Source organism: Cibotium barometz, chromosome 44 (assembly GCF_041138505.1).
Source record: "Cibotium barometz isolate CiBa-2024 chromosome 44, ASM4113850v1, whole genome shotgun sequence".
Lineage (NCBI taxonomy): Eukaryota > Viridiplantae > Streptophyta > Polypodiopsida > Cyatheales > Cibotiaceae > Cibotium > Cibotium barometz.
In genome coordinates this window covers 45,238,035-45,256,498 of record NC_141089.1, presented here as the reverse complement: position 1 = coordinate 45,256,498, position 18,464 = coordinate 45,238,035, and the positions used below count along the sequence as shown (strand labels likewise).

General features: G+C 44.6%; 1 protein-coding gene across 4 annotated transcripts; it reads left to right on the top strand.

Moving 5' to 3' along the window:
• The first annotated feature begins 2,168 nt into the window (after positions 1–2,168).
• SLD5 (DNA replication protein-like protein) lies at positions 2,169–18,262 on the top strand. Of its 4 annotated transcripts, none has more exons than XM_086782643.1 (7): positions 2,169–2,371; positions 2,582–2,797; positions 17,029–17,154; positions 17,240–17,322; positions 17,465–17,574; positions 17,681–17,756; positions 17,863–18,262. In XM_086782643.1, the coding sequence occupies exons 2-7, from the start codon at positions 2,591–2,593 to the stop codon at positions 17,960–17,962; spliced, it is 702 nt and encodes a 233-aa protein (XP_086638769.1). In that variant the 5' UTR covers positions 2,169–2,371; positions 2,582–2,590; the 3' UTR covers positions 17,963–18,262. The 4 variants fall into 4 exon arrangements, with proteins under 4 accessions (XP_086638769.1, XP_086638768.1, XP_086638767.1 ...); XM_086782642.1 differs by having other exon boundaries at positions 2,577–2,797; XM_086782641.1 differs by having other exon boundaries at positions 2,507–2,797; positions 17,863–18,261.
• The last annotated feature ends 202 nt before the right edge of the window (positions 18,263–18,464 follow it).

The window sequence follows — 18,464 nt, the reverse complement described above, 5'->3', positions numbered from 1 at the left end:
TTGCCCCCGATTGTTTGAGTAGTGTAGCTAGGCTACTCGAGGCGGAAATCCCAATGAGAAAGGGCACAGTAACCACTTGTGCCCTTACTCATTGGGCTAGTGACTTAGCTTGGTAGCCTAGGCCACTCGAGGGGGAAATCCTAACTTAGGATCTCTTACTTGAGTTGCACTTAGGTGCTTGTTGAATATAATTACCTCATATTATGTCTAAGTGAACCTTGATGGTCCTGCTCCTATTCAAAGGTTGGATCTTCTTCCAAAGATAGGGTGTGAGAAAGCACATTTTATGAATTTTACAGTGCCACCAGTAAAACTAAGCTAGGATTACTTGATTGCGCCCTCTACCCACCAAGGCTCATTAAGCTCATCTCTTCCCAAGACTCATTGCTTAAGGTAGTTTCAATGAAAGCTTTCCTTCACAGTTGTGAGAGAGGCACTTATTTGAGTATTAGTCGATTGATGAGAGTAGATTTGAAAAGGTGTGACTAGATGCACTACAATATAGTAGATTGATGTTACCAATTATTTTCCTAGACTGGAGGCGCATCAAGAGGTTACGCTAAAAAGCTTAGTCATTTTTGGCTCATTAGAGGTCAATCTATAGGCTAGAACATGTGGGTTGTAGTGTGGGATCACACACGACTAGTTCTAAAAAATAGAGTTTATAGCTTGGGTGATAGTGTGGGATCACACATTGATGTGGGTTGTAGTTTCAACATTTTCAACACGGTGTGAGGAAAGAAGGTTTTATCACAACTACGTGAAACTCTGCTCATAAACATATTTTAAGGATCATGGGTTTCAGGTGGGGTTTGGTCATACTAGGTGTGAAACTAAATGGCCATAGGATGGGTTTAAACAAGCAGGTTTTGTTCATACACAATGGTGTGAAACACTATCATACCACCACGGTGTCAAAGGCATGATAACAATGATTATCTATCAGGTTTTGTCATACTAGGCGTGAAACTAAATGGCCATATGATGGGTTTAAACAAGCAGGTTTTGTTTATACACAATGGTGTGAAACACTGTCATACCACCACAGTGTCAAAGGCATGATAACAATGATTATCTATCAGGTTTTGTTCATAAATCTCTCAAACTTGTCATACCATAGATTTTAAGGGGAACGGTGTCAAAGTTTGAACCATTAATTACTTATACCATGGGTTGAAATGTATATGGGTTCGAACTCATATAGGTTCGAATGGTTAGATTACGGTCTGGTTTAGACACTGGGGATTTCAACTCTTTTTCTTCACGTAAGTGTAGTGTGTTTCCTTAGGACTTTCCAAGTTGATGACTTGCATGGATAACTTTTCTTCAAGTAGGAGCAGTGTGAAAGTCTCCTTAGGAGTTTCCAAGGTGAGAACTTGCATGGATTGATCAATTAGATACTATGCAATACCATGTGATGCCACCAAGGAGGAATGAATACCATACCATGCTACCAAAGGATGATTTCCTTTGGGAGTTCGAAGGTATTCCAACAAGTGTATACACCTTAGACTTTCCTAGTTTAAGCACAAAGGAAGGCCGCTTTATATGTTCCAACACCATGTTTACAAAAGTAAACTCAGTTACAAAAGTACAGTGTAACACCTTACAAAAACTAGGATAAGGCAAGGTCATGAATTGGAGTGGTTAACAATTGGATATCAAGGAGGGATGTTGGGTATCAATGCCCAACCTCATATTAGAATGATTGGTTGGAATGACTTGACATCAGCTAGATCATGTATAATGGCCCCTATTAAGAAGAGTGGATGAATGTTCCTTCAGTCTTATAATTTATGGAGAGGAAGCGTAACCACCAACACGTAAGTTGGTTATATTACTATTATTACACACATATATTAACTTTGTGTTTATAGGGAGGTGGGGACAATGGCCAAGGTAGCACCTTTCTCCTCCCACGATTTGCGTTCGCGATTTTGGCCCACCTCTCCCCTTCACTCCACAAAGGGGTGAAAGAGTGTGTGTGTTCGTCCTTCTTAATAATAATAGTAATGAAAATAAAATTAGTGTTTACAAGACATGCAAATTACAAAGTTATGAAATCAATTTGCTTAAATGAAACAATATTGCAGATTACAAAATCTGAGATTACACACCATTGAGCTCAATTCGAGTCCCAATTTTGGTTACCAAAGCCCCGTGTGAAGAGACCCATTGCACGTCCACAAGACATTTTCGGTCTCCGGGGATGGTTTCCCGCCCAAATCCAAACAGTCGCCTTCTGCAGGCTTTGTTCTACGCGCTTCTTTCTGCAGCAGACGCTCAGTTTCTCTCTCTTGGAACCTGCTTTTCCAGGTGCTCGCTATGGCGGTGCTAGAATTGTGATATCCCGGAGGCTACCATTGTGCAGGTTTGCTATGTTTCTTATTTGCTTTGCTTCTTCGTGTTCTGATTTAGTTTAATGGGGAACAATACTGCATCTTCTCGAATTTCAAGCATGTGAAATTCACCTTTTCACAGGGCAGAATTATTGTACACATGACAGGCTAGTCGCTTCGTTGAAGCCTTGTCTGAGAGGCTGGATATGGGGTTCTGAAGCTCTGATTTTTGGCCAGAGTAGTAACAGGAGATGGGGGACGATGGGAGGAATGCAGGGACCTCACTTGGAACGCAGGACTACGATTTTCTTGGGACCCAGGGCAGTGGTGGTGCTACTGAAGCCAGTAGCGATGTGGAGATCTTACGGCGTGTCTGGCGTAATGAGAAGGCTGCACCAGAGATCCTTCCATATGAGAAGCTCCTAGTCGACCGCCTCCGTGAGCAGATACTTCTCATGGTACACCATCAGTCTTCCCATGCCTCATGTTTCAAACAGTGTCAGGGTTACCGTTGAGCTCTTTTCACAGTGTTAGAACTTAGGGTTTTGCTATTGAGATCTTTTTCATCATTTCATGCTTCATTTTCAAGGTGGCTAGAGCTGGATATGGACCCTCTCTTCATGACATGCAATGGTTCAATATTGGCCTTTCCATTAGACTTGAATCTGTTCTTTTGCTTCAATATCAAGTTCTGCTTTTTTACAACATGCCATGCAGCCTAGGATATGGTCCTTCTCTTCACAACATGCCGTGGTTTATTTAAAAGCAATATTAGGGTCTCCATCGGACATGGATCTATTCTTAAGAACAAGAAGTATCTCCTTTTGATGCAAGCACTGGTAGGAGTGTTGTTAGATATGGGTATCTGCTCTTTCCAATGTGTCATGTTTCATTTTGACAAAAAGCACTGGTAGGCGTGTTGATAAATATAGATATCTGCTATTTTCAACATGTCATACTTTGATTTGACAAGCAATGCTAGGGTCATGTGCATCCTACACTTGGATGCTATGGACAGTGCAAGCCTTGTGGCTGGACACCTGGCCCCTTGTAGGCCCTTGTCTAGGGATGTGTCAGCCATTGTGCCACCGCAGGAACGTTAGGGTCATGTGTGTATATCCTGCACTTGTCTCCTCGTTCTTGCCCCACACATGTAACCCTCTTGAATGATGAATTGATGTTGTGCGCTTATCAGGCTAGTAACTGGGTGTATGAGTCATAGGTTTAGGCACAAGAGCCCATGAATGTGTGAACCCATTTATGTGAAATAGCCCATGAACGTGTGAACCATTTACGTGAAATAGCCCATAGGCCAGCCCATTGGGTGACCAAGAGGCCAAGGGGGCATTCCAGACATTCGTGCCCAGCCTGGGGGGAGCCACATGAGTGAAATATCCTTGACAAATATACATATATTTGTCCAAATTCAAGTTGGCCAGCCCCCATGCACAATAGGCATGGTCTTTCAGGCCTCCAGAGTCCAGCCTCTATATAAGGGTGCTCCAGCCCCTTGTCTTCACATCTCAGATCTTTGCCATAAGCCCTTACTTGTGCACATGCCCTAGGCAGTCCAAGACGAGGTAAAATGCAAGGGGAAAGCTGCTGAACATAGGGCGATCTGCATGGACAAAGAACACAGCCTGTAGAGGTACTCTAGGGGATAAACACAAGTGCTAGGTGCCCAAGCATCCAAGTGCAAGATGCACGTGACATCTCCTCCTGCTTAGCTTAATCATGTGATTGGATCTCTCCAGATACTGGCCTGCTTGTCCTCCTTGGTGGGTACTCTATAGAGATCCAAAGTTAGAGGTTTTGGTGCTGCCATCTGTAAGTCCGTTACTTATTCAGCAGTACAAGCAAATACACCTTCACGGCAGGGGCCCTTCAGAGAGTTATTTGGGACCCAATACGGCCTCTCTCTCTCTCTCTCTCTCTCTCTCTCTTATTTGTGCATTGCAAATCTCTTCTTCTCATCCTCGGAGTATGCTTTTTCTCTTTAACAACTTAAGCTTGAGTAGGCTGATGAGATCGTGATGCGCCAAATGGAGCTGCAATTCGATGCTCAATGACGTGACCGGGAGTGGCAACAAGAGATAACTAACGATCTTCAGAGAGCAAGTGGCTAAAGATGATGCAGGAGGAGCACGACCATTTCTTCTTGCCCTTGATCGCAAGATGACATCGGCTTCTTCGAGTTCAGGGAACCCTTTCTCGGAAAGGGTAACCTTTAGTGAGGGTAACCTTGCATTTGTAGAACACTTGTACCTGTGTGCTATGGTTTTCTAGGGATAGAAAGACGAGTGCGACGGAATCACACATACAGCACACACAAGAGTCCTAAATTATTGCTCTGTATTATATACAAGAAAGAAGTAATACAATTGAAATTTGAGTACAAAATGTGGCTGAGAATGAAGACGCCAAATCACAACGTTGTGACCTACTATACACAACCTGGTGACAAACACTTAGCTATAGAGAAAAGCTTTGTGAAGTCCAAGACTGAGGAAAGTAGATGAATATGACGATTTGGCTACCCATGTATATATATGCACCAATGCTTCTAGTCGGCCCAATAGTATTATCATTGGCCAATTGTAGCCGTCGACTGTCACGTCACCATTGCTACATCGTCATTGCTACGTGGTAGTGCTGCATGTCACTTGTGCTGTGTGACTCTACACGTCGGTTGCTATCTGATGTCTGGTTGTGCCTTGCATACTCGTAGGTGTGTCACGTTCTCCCATACTTGCATTGTAGTTGTCCTTAGTTGCATGGTGTCCATATAAAGTGCTCTTCCATAAAAGAAAAAGACTCAAGCAAAGCTCATCCAAGACACCCAAGATCCGGAACACTGTGTAACGCGCGGAAGCTCTGGGTAGTCTTCTTTCAGCCCTAAACACTCTTGGAAACCTTCTGATGCAAAAACGCACCATCTGATGCAAAAACGCAGGTAGAGAGAGAGTAGAGAGAGAGAGTGAGAAGTGCTGGAATTTCAGTATATACTATGGTACAAAAAGGTACATGTCTTTGCAGCCCTTGGCTGCCTCCTTGAAAAGGTGATAACACACCTAAAATCTGCCCTAGACTAGGATCCTACTGACTCAAACCCCTAGTGGGTTGAATGATTGAAATCATGAGCACTTGTCCCTTTTTATATGGGTCTTTGACCCCCCCCTTTATGCTGGCCGACTGCTGGTCGGCCAGTTCCATGTCCATACATATATGCAGCGCTGCCCGACTGATGATCAAACTTGCCCGACTAGATCTGCTGCTTGGTTTATGATGTGCCTGATGCTGCCCATGTCCTCTGCCTCAGCCGACTGGTTCTGTGAGCAGCCGACAGTATCCCCTTTGGTTCTTCTCCAAGCCTTGCTTCAGTCTACACCACAGAGGTGCTCTGTGCTCTGTGCTCCATCATCCTGGTTCTTCTACTGGGTTCATAATCTTTATCTGCTTGCCCCTTCTGGATTTAGCCCTAGAAATGTCCATGGCATCTGTGATGCACATGACATCCCCCTCTGCTAAACTTGATGACGGGAATCCAACCTGCTCTTGGATGACTGTCATCATCCCAATCCTGTCCCGAAGTCCCTCTGTCATCTTCCATCCCTGGCAAACCTTTTTCTCTGAAAATCCGATCTGTTCTCCAAACCACTCTGTCTCTGATGAAGATCTATGCATCTGGTCTTCCTCTAGTCCACAATCCATTCCTGCCCTGACTCTGAACACCGTCTTGGTCTTCGTTCCTGGAACTGAGTCTGACACTCTCACATCACCCTTGGAGGATCAACCTCCCTTGGGACCGTTCCCTTAGAACCTATCTGGCTCACGGAACTGCCATCCCCATCTGGCACTGTGGAACACCACCAACAAACCTCCTGGGAGTTCTTCCCGATCTGTGTTCCCGCCTTGGGCTTCGACTCCGTGTACTTTCCTGTACCTTGGACCTGTACACCATCATCTGGGACTGAATCAGTGTTTAGCTTGGCTGAGCCTGATGCTCTGATACCAATGTAACGCGCGGAAGCTCTGGGTAGTCTTCTTTCAGCCCTAAACACTCTTGGAAACCTTCTGATGCAAAAACGCACCATCTGATGCAAAAACGCAGGTAGAGAGAGAGTAGAGAGAGAGAGTGAGAAGTGCTGGAATTTCAGTATATACTATGGTACAAAAAGGTACATGTCTTTGCAGCCCTTGGCTGCCTCCTTGAAAAGGTGATAACACACCTAAAATCTGCCCTAGACTAGGATCCTACTGACTCAAACCCCTAGTGGGTTGAATGATTGAAATCATGAGCACTTGTCCCTTTTTATACGGGTCTTTGACCCCCCCCTTTATGCTGGCCGACTGCTGGTTGGCCAGTTCCATGTCCATACATATATGCAGCGCTGCCCCACTGATGATCAAACCTGCCCGACTAGATCTGCTGCTTGGTTTATGATGCGCCTGATGCTGCCCATGTCCTCTGCCTCAGCCGACTGGTTCTGTGAGCAGCCGACAGCATCCCCTTTGGTTCTTCTCCAAGCCTTGCTTCAGTCTACACCACAGAGGTGCTCTGTGCTCTGTGCTCCATCATCTTGGTTCTTCTACTGGGTTCATAATCTTTATCTGCTTGCCCCTTCTGGATTTAGCCCTAGAAATGTCCATGGCATCTGTGATGCACATGACACACTACGAGACCACTTTGTGTCCATTGTGAAAGCTCACATTCCGTCCTCGTCGTGTTAGCACAAAGACGTGCAAAGAAACCTGCGAATGATCAACTTCCACCGAATCAAGCACTTTTCGTTTCTCCAATCATCCATGAAAAACATTGCAAACCATTGAGTATCCTCTAGTAGCCCACGAGAAGAACACTCTAGGCCCGAGCAATCCAAACTCGATCCACTAATGCATCGGTTGAGATGGAGCACAATAATTGCTTGCATCGGCTCCAATGCAACTTGAGGACAGAAATCAAAACCACGAACAATACTCCTCAAAAATGCTACACCATATTTGTATCCATCAGCATTGCTTGATTCCTATATGTCTAAACCACCCATGTCTTGAGGAACATACTCCAAGTAATACATCCACGGATACACCAAAGTCAAAACCTCGTTTGTTGTCGGTACAATCTCCAAGAAGTGTCACGTGCATCCGTTAATTTTGATGCTCATAGACATGGATATGCTCATTAGCAAATATATAGGTAGATTTAGAGTAGATTTTGTAGGCCTATTGTCGGTACAGTCTCCAAGAAGTGTCATGTGCATCCATTAATTTCTATGCTCATAGACATGGATATTCTCATTAGCAAGTATATGGGCAGGTTTAGAGCGGGTTTTGCAGCCCTAGAGGCTCCCTAAACTGCCCAAGACATAACCCAATGGTTGGAGCACCTTTTGGGCAAAGTTTGGACACAAAATATGACTTTTCTGGACAATGTTTTGTGGAAGAAATAGGCAAAACCGACTTGATTACGATTCATGCCTTTTCTCTATAAATAAGATCATTAGGCATTCATTAGAATCATCATTCAAAGATCAAGAGGATCCATTTGTCAGAGTTTGCAAGGCAGCAAGGACACATTGGTGGATCAGTAAGAGCTTCTCTTGTTCGATTGCAAGTAGAGGGTTGTAGGGATCTTTGGTATGAATCATGAAGTTGTGAATCAGTAAGATCATTGTATAAAGAGCATGTTTTGGCAATATACATCAGAATAGGTCTATCTCTCTTTCTCTTCTGTGTCTTTGCTAAACATAGGATTAGTGTTAATCTTCGTTAATCATGAACACGCTTCTGCAACGCATGTCACATTGGTATCAGAGCTCAGGTCATCCTAGGACATCCCTTAGCTTAGGTATTGTGCACGTTGAATGTGTGTTTTTGAAATTAGGGTTTGTAGACAAAATTAGGGTTTACGTCTTCGCATTAAATCTGTGTTTTTGCATCAGCTTTTTGCTCATTTTCAGCATAGTATAGTGTTAGAAATTCTAGATTTCAGCCTAGCATGATCCTAGCCTCTAGGGAGTTTATAAAGCATGTAGAACTCTAGGTTGATTGGTTACAACAGAAAAAATAGCAAAACAATATCATGAGTATAGAGGCAATGGATGAGGACTTTCTCAAGACTTTATCCAACGAAGAGTTGTGGGGATTTTAGAAGTCGGTAGTTTGATTCATCTAGCTTTTAGAAAACGGTGGAGCAAAGTCCAATGATCCTAAAAGGCAAGAGGCAAAGAGACACTTGGCGGCGGTTCAACTTGAGATCCAAACCCGACGGACAGCAAGGATGCTAGCACAGGAAAATTCACCAGTGGTTGACACTCAAGTAAGAGGAAGTTTCCAAGAATACCAGAGAACTTCCAGGATCGAAAGTGGATTAGGAGACAATTTCCTCGAGTAAGAAGTGTGGATCGGTGGAGGATTATGAGGAGATGACAATGTCCATGGTGGAGCCAACACATGAATCACCTAGAGTTGTGGAGCAGCCCAAGATTGAGAGCATTAATTCAAGTGAAGGAGACCTTTCAAGGCAAGAGGGTTTTCATGATGATGCTATCACAAATGAGAGATTCAAGTACAGGACTGATAATTGTTTAAGATGTCATTGTCCAAGGCCGAACTGATTGATGAGTTACAAGTGCTAATGTCCAAGGATCTCACCGAATCCGATACAACAAAGGATGACGAGACTAGTGCCACAAGAATTTCCAAGGGAGTAGAGGATTCTCTCGTATTGGAAGAGCATCCATTGGCAAAGAAACCAAAACTAGAACCACAATCCGAACCTGAAGAGTAAATTCTAGACCAGGTAGATCTTTCCGAATCCTATGTGGAGGAGGATGAGATCAGCTCGATAATTTTTGAGGAGTTTCTAGTGAGTCTTTCCAAATCCTATGAAGAGGAGGAAGAGACTACATGTAATTCAGAAGATCCACAGACCGAGCCAGAGAACTTAAAAGACCAAGTCAAAGAGCTTGGAGATTGAGCCAATGGATATGAAGTGCAATCTTCAATTGGACCGGAATAGAATTAGAGCAAAGTTGTATGGATTACTTTAATGCTCCAAGCTTAGTAGGAGGGGATGTCATGTGCATCCATTGGTTTCGATGCTCATAGACATGGATATTCTCATTAGCAAATATATGGGCAGATTTAGAGCGGATTTTGCAACCCTACAGGCTTCCCAAAGTGCCCAAGACATAGCCCAATGGTTGGAGCACCTTTTGGGCAAAGTTTGGACACAAAATATGACTTTTTGGACAATGTTTTGTGGAAAAAATAGTCAAAACCGACTTGATTACGAATTCATACCTTTTTTCTATAAATAGGATCATTAGGCATTCATTAAAATCATCATTCAAAGATTAAGAGGATCCATTTGTCAAAGTTTGCAAGGCAGCAAGGATACATTGGTGGATGAGCAGGAGCTTCTCTTATCCAATTGCAAGTAGAGGGCTACATGGATCTTTGGTATGCATCATGAAGCTGTGAATCAGCAAAATCTTTTGCATGAAGCTGTGAATCAACAAGATCATTGTATATATAGCATGTTTTGGTAATATACAATAGATTAGGTCTCTCTCTCCTTCTTTTTTGTGTCTTTGCTAAACATAGGATTAGCGTTAATCTTCTTTGCTTAGCGTTAATCTCATGAATATGCTTCCGCAACGCATGTCACAAGAAGTTTATGTAATCTAAAGATACACCAATTGGCCTATCCTCCTAGGACAAAGACAAATTTGATGACATGTTCTCTTGTGAAGGGATCTGGGGTGCCGCCTGAGTGTAGCTTGAGGTAGAGACTTCGTGAAGAGGTCTGCCACATTGACCTCCGTCGAACAATAAAGTAGCAAGATGTCACCAGCCAAGATCTTCTCACGTACAAAGTGATACTGTATCTCTATGTACTTGGTCCGGGCATGGAAGACCGGGTTCCGAGCAATAGCTATATAACTCTGGTTATCACATTGGATGACTGTGGGCTCCTTCTGTGGAAACCCAATCTCGCCTAGCAGTCTCTGTAGCCACACAATCTCGCAAGTAGCACATCAAGCAGCCCGGTACTATGCCTTTGTCGAAGATAGGACAATAGTTGGTTGCCTCTTACTGCTCCAAGAAACTGCTCCTGAGCCGAGGGCAAAACTGTAACCTGAAGTAGATCTCCTCGTGTCTAGATCTCCTCCCCAATCTGAGTCACTCCATCCCCTCCTGTGCAAAAGAGTCCTAGATCCTTCGTACCCTACAGATACCGCAGGATCCGCAATCCTGCATCCCAATGAGACTTCAATGGTGTCTACATAAAAGAGCTCAATAGCCCCACGGAGAAGCTCAAGTCCAATCTGGTGTTCAGCAACCAGATCAATGAACCAACCAACTTTCAATACTGCGAGGCATCAATTGGCTCACAAGGATCATTAACAGTTAACTTTGTATTTGGGTCCATTGGCGAAGTAATAGGCTTGCAGTTCTCCATCCCAAAGGCCTCAAGCAACTCATGAATATACCGTTGTTGAGAGACAAAAAACCCCCTTTGGGTCTGCCAGATCTCCAATCCAAAAAGAAGTGGAGTAAGCCTAGGTCGGTCATCTCAAACTCCTTTGACAAGGCAGCCTTCGTCACGCCAATGTGCTTCACATGACCGCCGGTGAGAATGAGATCATCCACATAAAGGATGGTAATCGTAACCATGCCGTGTTCCCGAAAGAGATACAGGCTGGGATCTGCAACCAATCTCTGAAAACCAATCGGAACAAAGAAGGAATCAATCTTTTGATTCCAAGCCCTGGGAGCCTGCTTAAGACCATACAAGGCCTTACGTAACTTGTAAACCATCCTTTCTGATCCTAGAACAACAAAGCCTGGAGGCTGCTCAACATTCACCTTCTCCTGCAGGTCACCATTAAGGAACGCAGATTTTACATCCATTTGATACACTGGCCACCTCTGAGAAGAAGCAAGGGCAAGAACGGTCCGAATCGTGGTCATCCGTGTTGTCGGTGCAAAGGTATCCTCGTAGTCGATGCCTGGCCGCTGAGCATAACCTTTAGCCACAAGTCTGGCTTTGTGTTTGTCCATTGACCCATCTGATGCATATTTGGTCTTAAAGACCCATTTGACACCAATAATTGACCGTTTCGACGGCCTCGGTACCAACTCCCATGTTTTGTTCTTCTCAATGGCATCAAGTTCCACCTGCATGGCTTTCCTCCAAGTATCTTGTGAAAGGGCTTCCTTAACGGAAGTGGGCTCCTTGTCCCGCATAATACGAGACATTAGAGCATAGTTTACTTGAAGAAGCTCCGCTGTATTGCTTTTGTCACGGACTCTGTGCGATCTTCAAGGGCCGTCCTCTGTGGTCCACTCGGAGGGTAGCTCCGTGACACATGACTCCTGAAGGGTGTCCAACAACCACTTGGGTACTCGAACAGATCGTAGAGGCTCTTGCTGTTGCGGGGGCTCCACTCCAGCTGCGGGCTTAACCTCCTGTAATGATTGAGGTTGATCAACTGGAACAAAATCTGGGAATCATCATCAGACTCTTCTGGATCTCCAAGAAGTGGCGGCTCCTCGACAGTGGATATTGGAACATGCTCATCAAAGACTACATCTCGGTTGACAACAATCTCATTCCTCTCTGGATCATACAATTTGTATCCCTTGGAAAGAGAATTATACCCCACAAGTATAAGCTTGCGGGATTTGGAGTCAAGCTTTCCCCTCTGCTTCTTCGGAATATGTACATACGCATCACTCCCAAAAACACGGAAGTGCGAGACATCAGGTTTCCTGCCAAAGTATGCCTCAAACAGAGTCATATTAGGTATTGAAGTCGTTGGAGACCGGTTGAGGGTATGGACAACCGTTGCCACAGCCTCTCCCCAAAGTGGACAAGGAAGATCACGATGCTCCAACATGGTCCTCGCCATCTCCACCACAGTCCTGTTTTTGCGTTCTACAACTCCATTCTCTGAAGGCGATCTTGTATTGGCCAGTTTCCTCTTGATGCCATGATGTGCACAAAATCTGAGAAATACATTCAAGGAGAATTCACTCCCTTTGTCAGCCCTGAGAGTCTTTACCTGCAATCCAAACTCTTTTTCCACCATCACGTGCCAATCCTTGAACCGTGCAAAAGCTTGGTCCTTCTGTGATAGAAAGTAGACCCACGTGAATCTGGTACAGTCATCAACAAGTAGCATAAAATAGAGAGATCCTACCAATGATGGTGTTTGTTGAGGTCCACACAAGTCAGTGTGAATCAACTCCAATGGTTTTGAAGCCCGCTTGGGAGCCTGCTTCGGAAAGGATTCCCCATGCTGCTTACCACGTATGCAAGAACTACAACGTCCTTGCCTGCTGCCAACATCTGGAAGCCAACCACCATCTGGTCTCGGAAAGCTCGCTGCAGTGCATCCACATTTAAGTGGCCAAAACAAAAGTGCCACAAATCTCTGACTTGAGAACTTGTCAATGAGGAGAGTGCAGAGGGCTTGTAGATACCATTCTCCACACTGCCTTCCCAAACAACTTGGCCAGTCTCACGGTCCCGTAGAGCAACTGAATGCTCCTCAAATTCCACCCGAAAGCCAGTCTTGCATACTTCATGCATTGACAGAAGATGAAAACCAAGAGCAAGGACGTAAAGAACACGGGAGGCATGCTTGCCCCCCTGTCGTCGGGAATAATCTCCATCCAGCCCTCACTGTGTATCGGAATGGTGGAGTTGTCGCCAATGAAAATGCGACCTGACTGCCGTTTCAGATCCAAAAAGAAGTCACGGGACGGAGTCATGTGCCTGGAAGCACCGCTGTCAAGAATCCATTCCCGGGTATTCTTTGCGATGAAGCCAATTGCCTCCTCACTCGAAGACGATGAAGCATCGGAGTCCATCATCTCTAAGTGCACAAATGCAGGAGTCTTTGGAGCTGAGGCTGAAGAATCAGCACTCTAGTCCGCTTAGGACACTTCCTCCAATAGTGGCCTTTCTCGCCATAATCATTGCAGGACCGCTCGGCCTTTAGCTTCTCTCGTTCTGTGTCAGGCTTCTTCTCAGAAGACTTCTCCGGTGAAGCCTTCCCTTTGCCCTTGTTATTCCGGCCTTTCGGCCGTTGGCCAGTTAAGGCCTCCGAACCTCTGCTATGAGGAGGGTTCGTGAAACGTTCCTCCTGGTCCAAGACCATGGGCATAAGCTCCTCCCAGGTAATGGTGTTGAGCCTGCCACTAGTAATCAAAGAGGAGTAGAAAGCGGAATACTGAGCAGGTAAGTGGGACAGCAAAGTAATGGCCATATCTTCTGATGATGATATCTTCTTCCCAGCCTGGAGGACTTCCTGCCGAAGGGCATGCAGGTTTCTTAATGTGCTCTTGTATCGTCGACGACTTTGCAGGGTTCATAACCCGCATTTGCACTTCCAAGGAAATCCTCTTCATGGGCGATACCCTGCTATAAAGAGAAGCCAAGTGCTGCCATATGCCTTTGGCCAGCGTCATATGCTTTACGTGATTGATTACTTGTGGTGTGCAGTTGAGGAAGATAAATGACCGGACCCTGGCATTGACACGATCCCACATTTGTGTCTGTGCCTCGCGGTCCTTCTTCGTTGTCAGTAACTCCCCTTCCTCTCCTTTCGGCCGTGGAACCCCGATAACGATGAAATCAGCAAGGTCATATGACTCCAGCACAGACTCCATCATAACCTTCCAAATGCCGTAATGGTTCCCGTCCAACTGACGGTCCACTGGGAACGTGGGGAGAGTTGGGGTCTTCACATGCTTCTCAGCCAGCTCTAACAAATTTGCCATCGCGGGGATGTAACTGAAAAGGGTGGGTGGGTGGGAAAAAAAAACTTTAAACCTGCAAGTGGTTGTCCAGCAACTTAGCCTGCCTTCCTCTTGCTACTTCTCTTCCCGAACAGTCCCTAACAGTCCACTAATCAGCAACGCAACAATCCCCCTCTTGCTCTAAAAACTCCCAAGATCTTTCAAGAGCCTAGGGCTCTGATACCATGTCAAAATACGCAGCGGAGACGATAACCAAATATGAGACCACAAGAGCAAGTATAGTGCAGAAAATAGACAGCACAAGAGAAGGAGAGAGATAGGCATGTAACTATTCTCTATACACAAGATCCCGAATACTAAACAAAGATACAATGATGTGGGGGCCATGGGGCCATTTTATATGGCCCCATACATGCAGTCGGCCTGTGCAAAAGCAGCCGACTAGGCCTCCATGTCCACGACCAGCCCACTCCAGCAGTCGGCTAGCTGCGCATAGTTGACCAGCATGCAAGAGGTCGGGGACCACATAGGGAAGTCGGCTAGCATCCAGATCATCTGACCAGCAGTAGGCCACCATCTGGATCAACCGGGGTGCAGAAAACTGCCTCCCACACCATGGGAAAAATAGGGAAAGATGGGAAAAAAATACGGGGAGTGAGGAAAAATGAGAAAACACCTATACAGGGCGGGCACACCCACAACAGAGGCCCTGGTGTCTGATAAAGACAGGAGATGACTTCCAACAATATAGCCTCCATTTTAGCCACTTGCATGCCCATGGATTCCTTCATGCTAAGAAGCAAATTAATGAGTTGTGAATTCATGATATATATCAAGTGATCAAGGACCGGGTGAGGGATTTCATCCTTGCGTGATGAGGTAGGGGTTTGGTGGGGCAAGAAAGCACAATATACCCTAATTAATCTAGATGCAATGAATCACTTTTCCCAAACCCGAACTTGTACACTTTTGGAATTTGGATGCTTTACCCTATCCAAGCAGTAAACGCACATGGGTGCCATAAAAGAAAAAAATTTTGCAGGTTCCCTAGGCTTTAATACCAACTGTAGAACACTTGTGCCCTCTCTGCTAGGGTTTTCCAGGGATAGAATGAAGAGTGCAGTGGAATCACACAAACAACACACATGAGTCCTAAACTATTGATCTGTATTATGTACAAGAAAGAAGTAATACAACTGAAATTCAAGTATAAGATGTGGCTGAGAATGAAGTTGTCAAATCACAGCCCTGTGACCTATTATTGTACACTCTTGGCTAGCACTTTGCCTACATCTCCGGAGGTTTGACAGAAACTCAGTACGAAGAGCTTTGTGTGAATATATGCTCTTACGTGTGTGTGTGTGTGTGTGGAGTGCGTGTGTGAGCATATCTTGATACAGAGTTCTACACCCACTATTGGACACCGATGACGTTAATGGGGATGACGTAGTATCTAGTCCATACTATGCATAATGGAGTCGATAGTTATATAGACTTGTGGGTTGACTACCATGAGTATATAACATGCACGTTCCTAAAAGGTGAATTTGGGCATGTTCTTGGATTCATCTAGGTATATATATATATATCCAACACTAAGGAAAGTAGATGTATATGACAATTTGGCTACCCACGCATATATATGCACCAATGCTGCTAGTCGGCCGGCTAAACTTAATTGCCACATCACCACTACCACATGTCACTTGCATTGTCCGACTCTGCTCGTCGGTTGCTATCTGATGTTTGGTTCTGCCTTGCATACTCGTGGGTGTGTCACAACATTCTTGGTTACATAAATTTGAGGCTTATTTTTTTTGCTATTGATAGAACAAAAAGGGAAATGGTGGTTTGGGCTAATTGTCATTTGACAGGAGATGCCATTGCTTAGTGGGAAAGTTTGTCAGTAGCACTCATGGAGTAAGGTCTTGCACTATGAGTGGGACCAGTTTACCATGGATTTGAAACAGCGGATTTTACCAAAGCACTATCTTGATAGATTTGAGGATGAGTTCAAGGGTTTGCAGCAAAATTTGCAACCTAGCCTCGAGTTTGCCAACAAGGTCACTCACTTGTCCTTAAAGTTGGGCAAGTTTGACGTGGACAAGAAAGGGTGATATAAAATCTAGTGGGATGTGCAGATGTTTCGGCACTCACGCTCGCTTAGAGTCTTGAGATGTAGTACAAGGGTGGAAAGCTTAAGACTGTTCAGCTCAAAGCACCCATGGCGGAAAGGGTCAGACCCAGACCTAGACACAGACTCAGTTGGGGCAGGCTTCCGAAGCCCCGAGCTCTAAGCTGGCCACAAACACTCCAAAGCGCACCCCAGACTAGAAAGCCTAAGCAGGCACAATGGGTGGACAGTTGGATGAGACTGAAAAGGTGCAATATCAGTGGCAGGGTGGTTGTTTTTGGTGCCACATAGTGGGGCATGCCTCACAGATTTGCCCCAAGAAACTCCCAGAGCCGTGACCTAGGCAGTGGTTGCAGAATCCGAGCCAGTAGAGCTGCATCCGATCAGCAGGAGGGAACCTCTCAAGTGCTAGAATCTCTGCAGGAGGGAACCTCCAAGGACCATGACGATCAGAAGGGGACTCCCGCGTACGGAAGGACAGCTCATGAAGTGTCATGGCACTCTGAGCGGCCTCCCTATGGTGGTCTTTGACTGCAGTAGTACCGAGGACATCATTTTTGAGCGGCTTGCCCACCATGTTCACTTGGATTTGACACTTGCAATTCCTAGGATTAACATCAAGAATCGAGCATAGATCTACTTTTTTCAACATGCCATAGTTATAAAATTTTTACACAGTATTGTTTATCTTCAAGTAGCATCACTGTTGGGTATGTAGCTACTCTTTTCAACATGAAGCATGGCATGTCTTCATTTTGAATGGTTGAAGAATGTCTGCAGGAAGACACCCTCTCCACCTTTGTTGCAGGCGAAGCCTCCGATGAACTTATGTCATCAATGTATCAAATGGACATTGATCGCACTATGTTTCTTCTGAGAGCTTATCTCCGTATCCGCCTCTTAAAGGTAACGTAACTTTCATCGCATAGCTTATTACAGCATAAGCAACTTATTTTCCTTCACAGGTGGTTTTTGCGATCAATGCAAACAGATTGAACAGTTTGCAATGCACATTTTAAGGACAGAAGAGTTGTGGGAAAGGCTTTCGGAGCAGGAACAAGATTATGCTCAAAGGTACTGCTTTTGTTGTTTGACACGGGCTATATTCTGTGTAAGATGCCTACTTGGTGCAGGTGCCATGAAGGTGGTACTTCTAAAACAGATGGAGCTGATCTAATTTAGAGGGTAATCTAATGATAAAGCTGAAGGGTTTCAGGTACATAGATACATTACAGAAACACATGGAGCAGTCAGTTCTAAGCAAGCTGCCTTTTGGATACCAATCCATGTTACGCCAAGCAACATCCAGTGAGGAAGATGACATGAGTATCCTCAAAACACATGCGCACTCACGCACGGATGCTAATAGTACTTCAAGAGTCATGTCCATGCTTTCATATATTTATGTAGTTTTGTCCTTGACTATGCTAAGTCCCCGAGCCACAATTGGACACATTTGTGTTCTGCAGAAGCAAAGGACCTGTTGGCTCCTTCCAGCTTGATGACAAGTAACCTCTTTTGTTGAAACCTGAACTTTCTTTTGGCAAGTGCAAAGTTAATGGTGCTATTGTTCTTTGCTCATGAGTGTACTAAGAACCAGAATTTGGGTTGTAGGGGTGATGAAGCGGTGGATTTGATGGTGGATGATCTTTACATACTGCGATACAGGCCTGTCAGGAGATTGCTAGAAACAGACAGGATTGAACTTGTTTAGGTGCCGTAAAAGCCACACTTCCTTATTTTATTCCATACAACAGCCAAATTCTTGTACCAAGTTCTCATTGGACTCACCTTTCCTATTTTATACACAGAAATGTACTATCTTATTTTGACATTCGGTGTGATTCTATGACTCACCTTACACAGAAATGTACTATCTTGTTTTGACATTCTGTGTGATTCTGTGTGCTCACCTTCAGCCTTGGCCCCACCTCCTTTTCCCACATGAAATGATCCTCTTCACATGTACCTTTTTCTCTTTTAATTTGTACTTCATCCAAGGTTTTGGTCATTTAAGACGATATACATTCCACACTGAAATCAATATTGCAATCCAAGAAACAGAGATGTGTAATGGTACTCTACTAATGTTTCTCATACTCAATAGCTTTCAATTCCACAAAGCCAATTGTCAATGAAGCTTGCATGTCCAAAGGCTATAATCAAAGAACAAGGTTAGACATCAAATACTCATCACAAAATCGATTTCTAGTATA

Coding starts and splice junctions, on each gene's coding strand:
- SLD5 (XM_086782643.1), top strand. CDS start 2,591: ATGGGGGACGATGGGAGGAATGCAGGGACCTCACTTGGAACGCAGGAC. Junction 17,155..17,239: donor TCCGTATCCGCCTCTTAAAG/GTAACGTAACTT, acceptor CAATGCAAACAG/ATTGAACAGTTTGCAATGCA. Junction 17,575..17,680: donor CAGTGAGGAAGATGACATGA/GTATCCTCAAAA, acceptor GACTATGCTAAG/TCCCCGAGCCACAATTGGAC.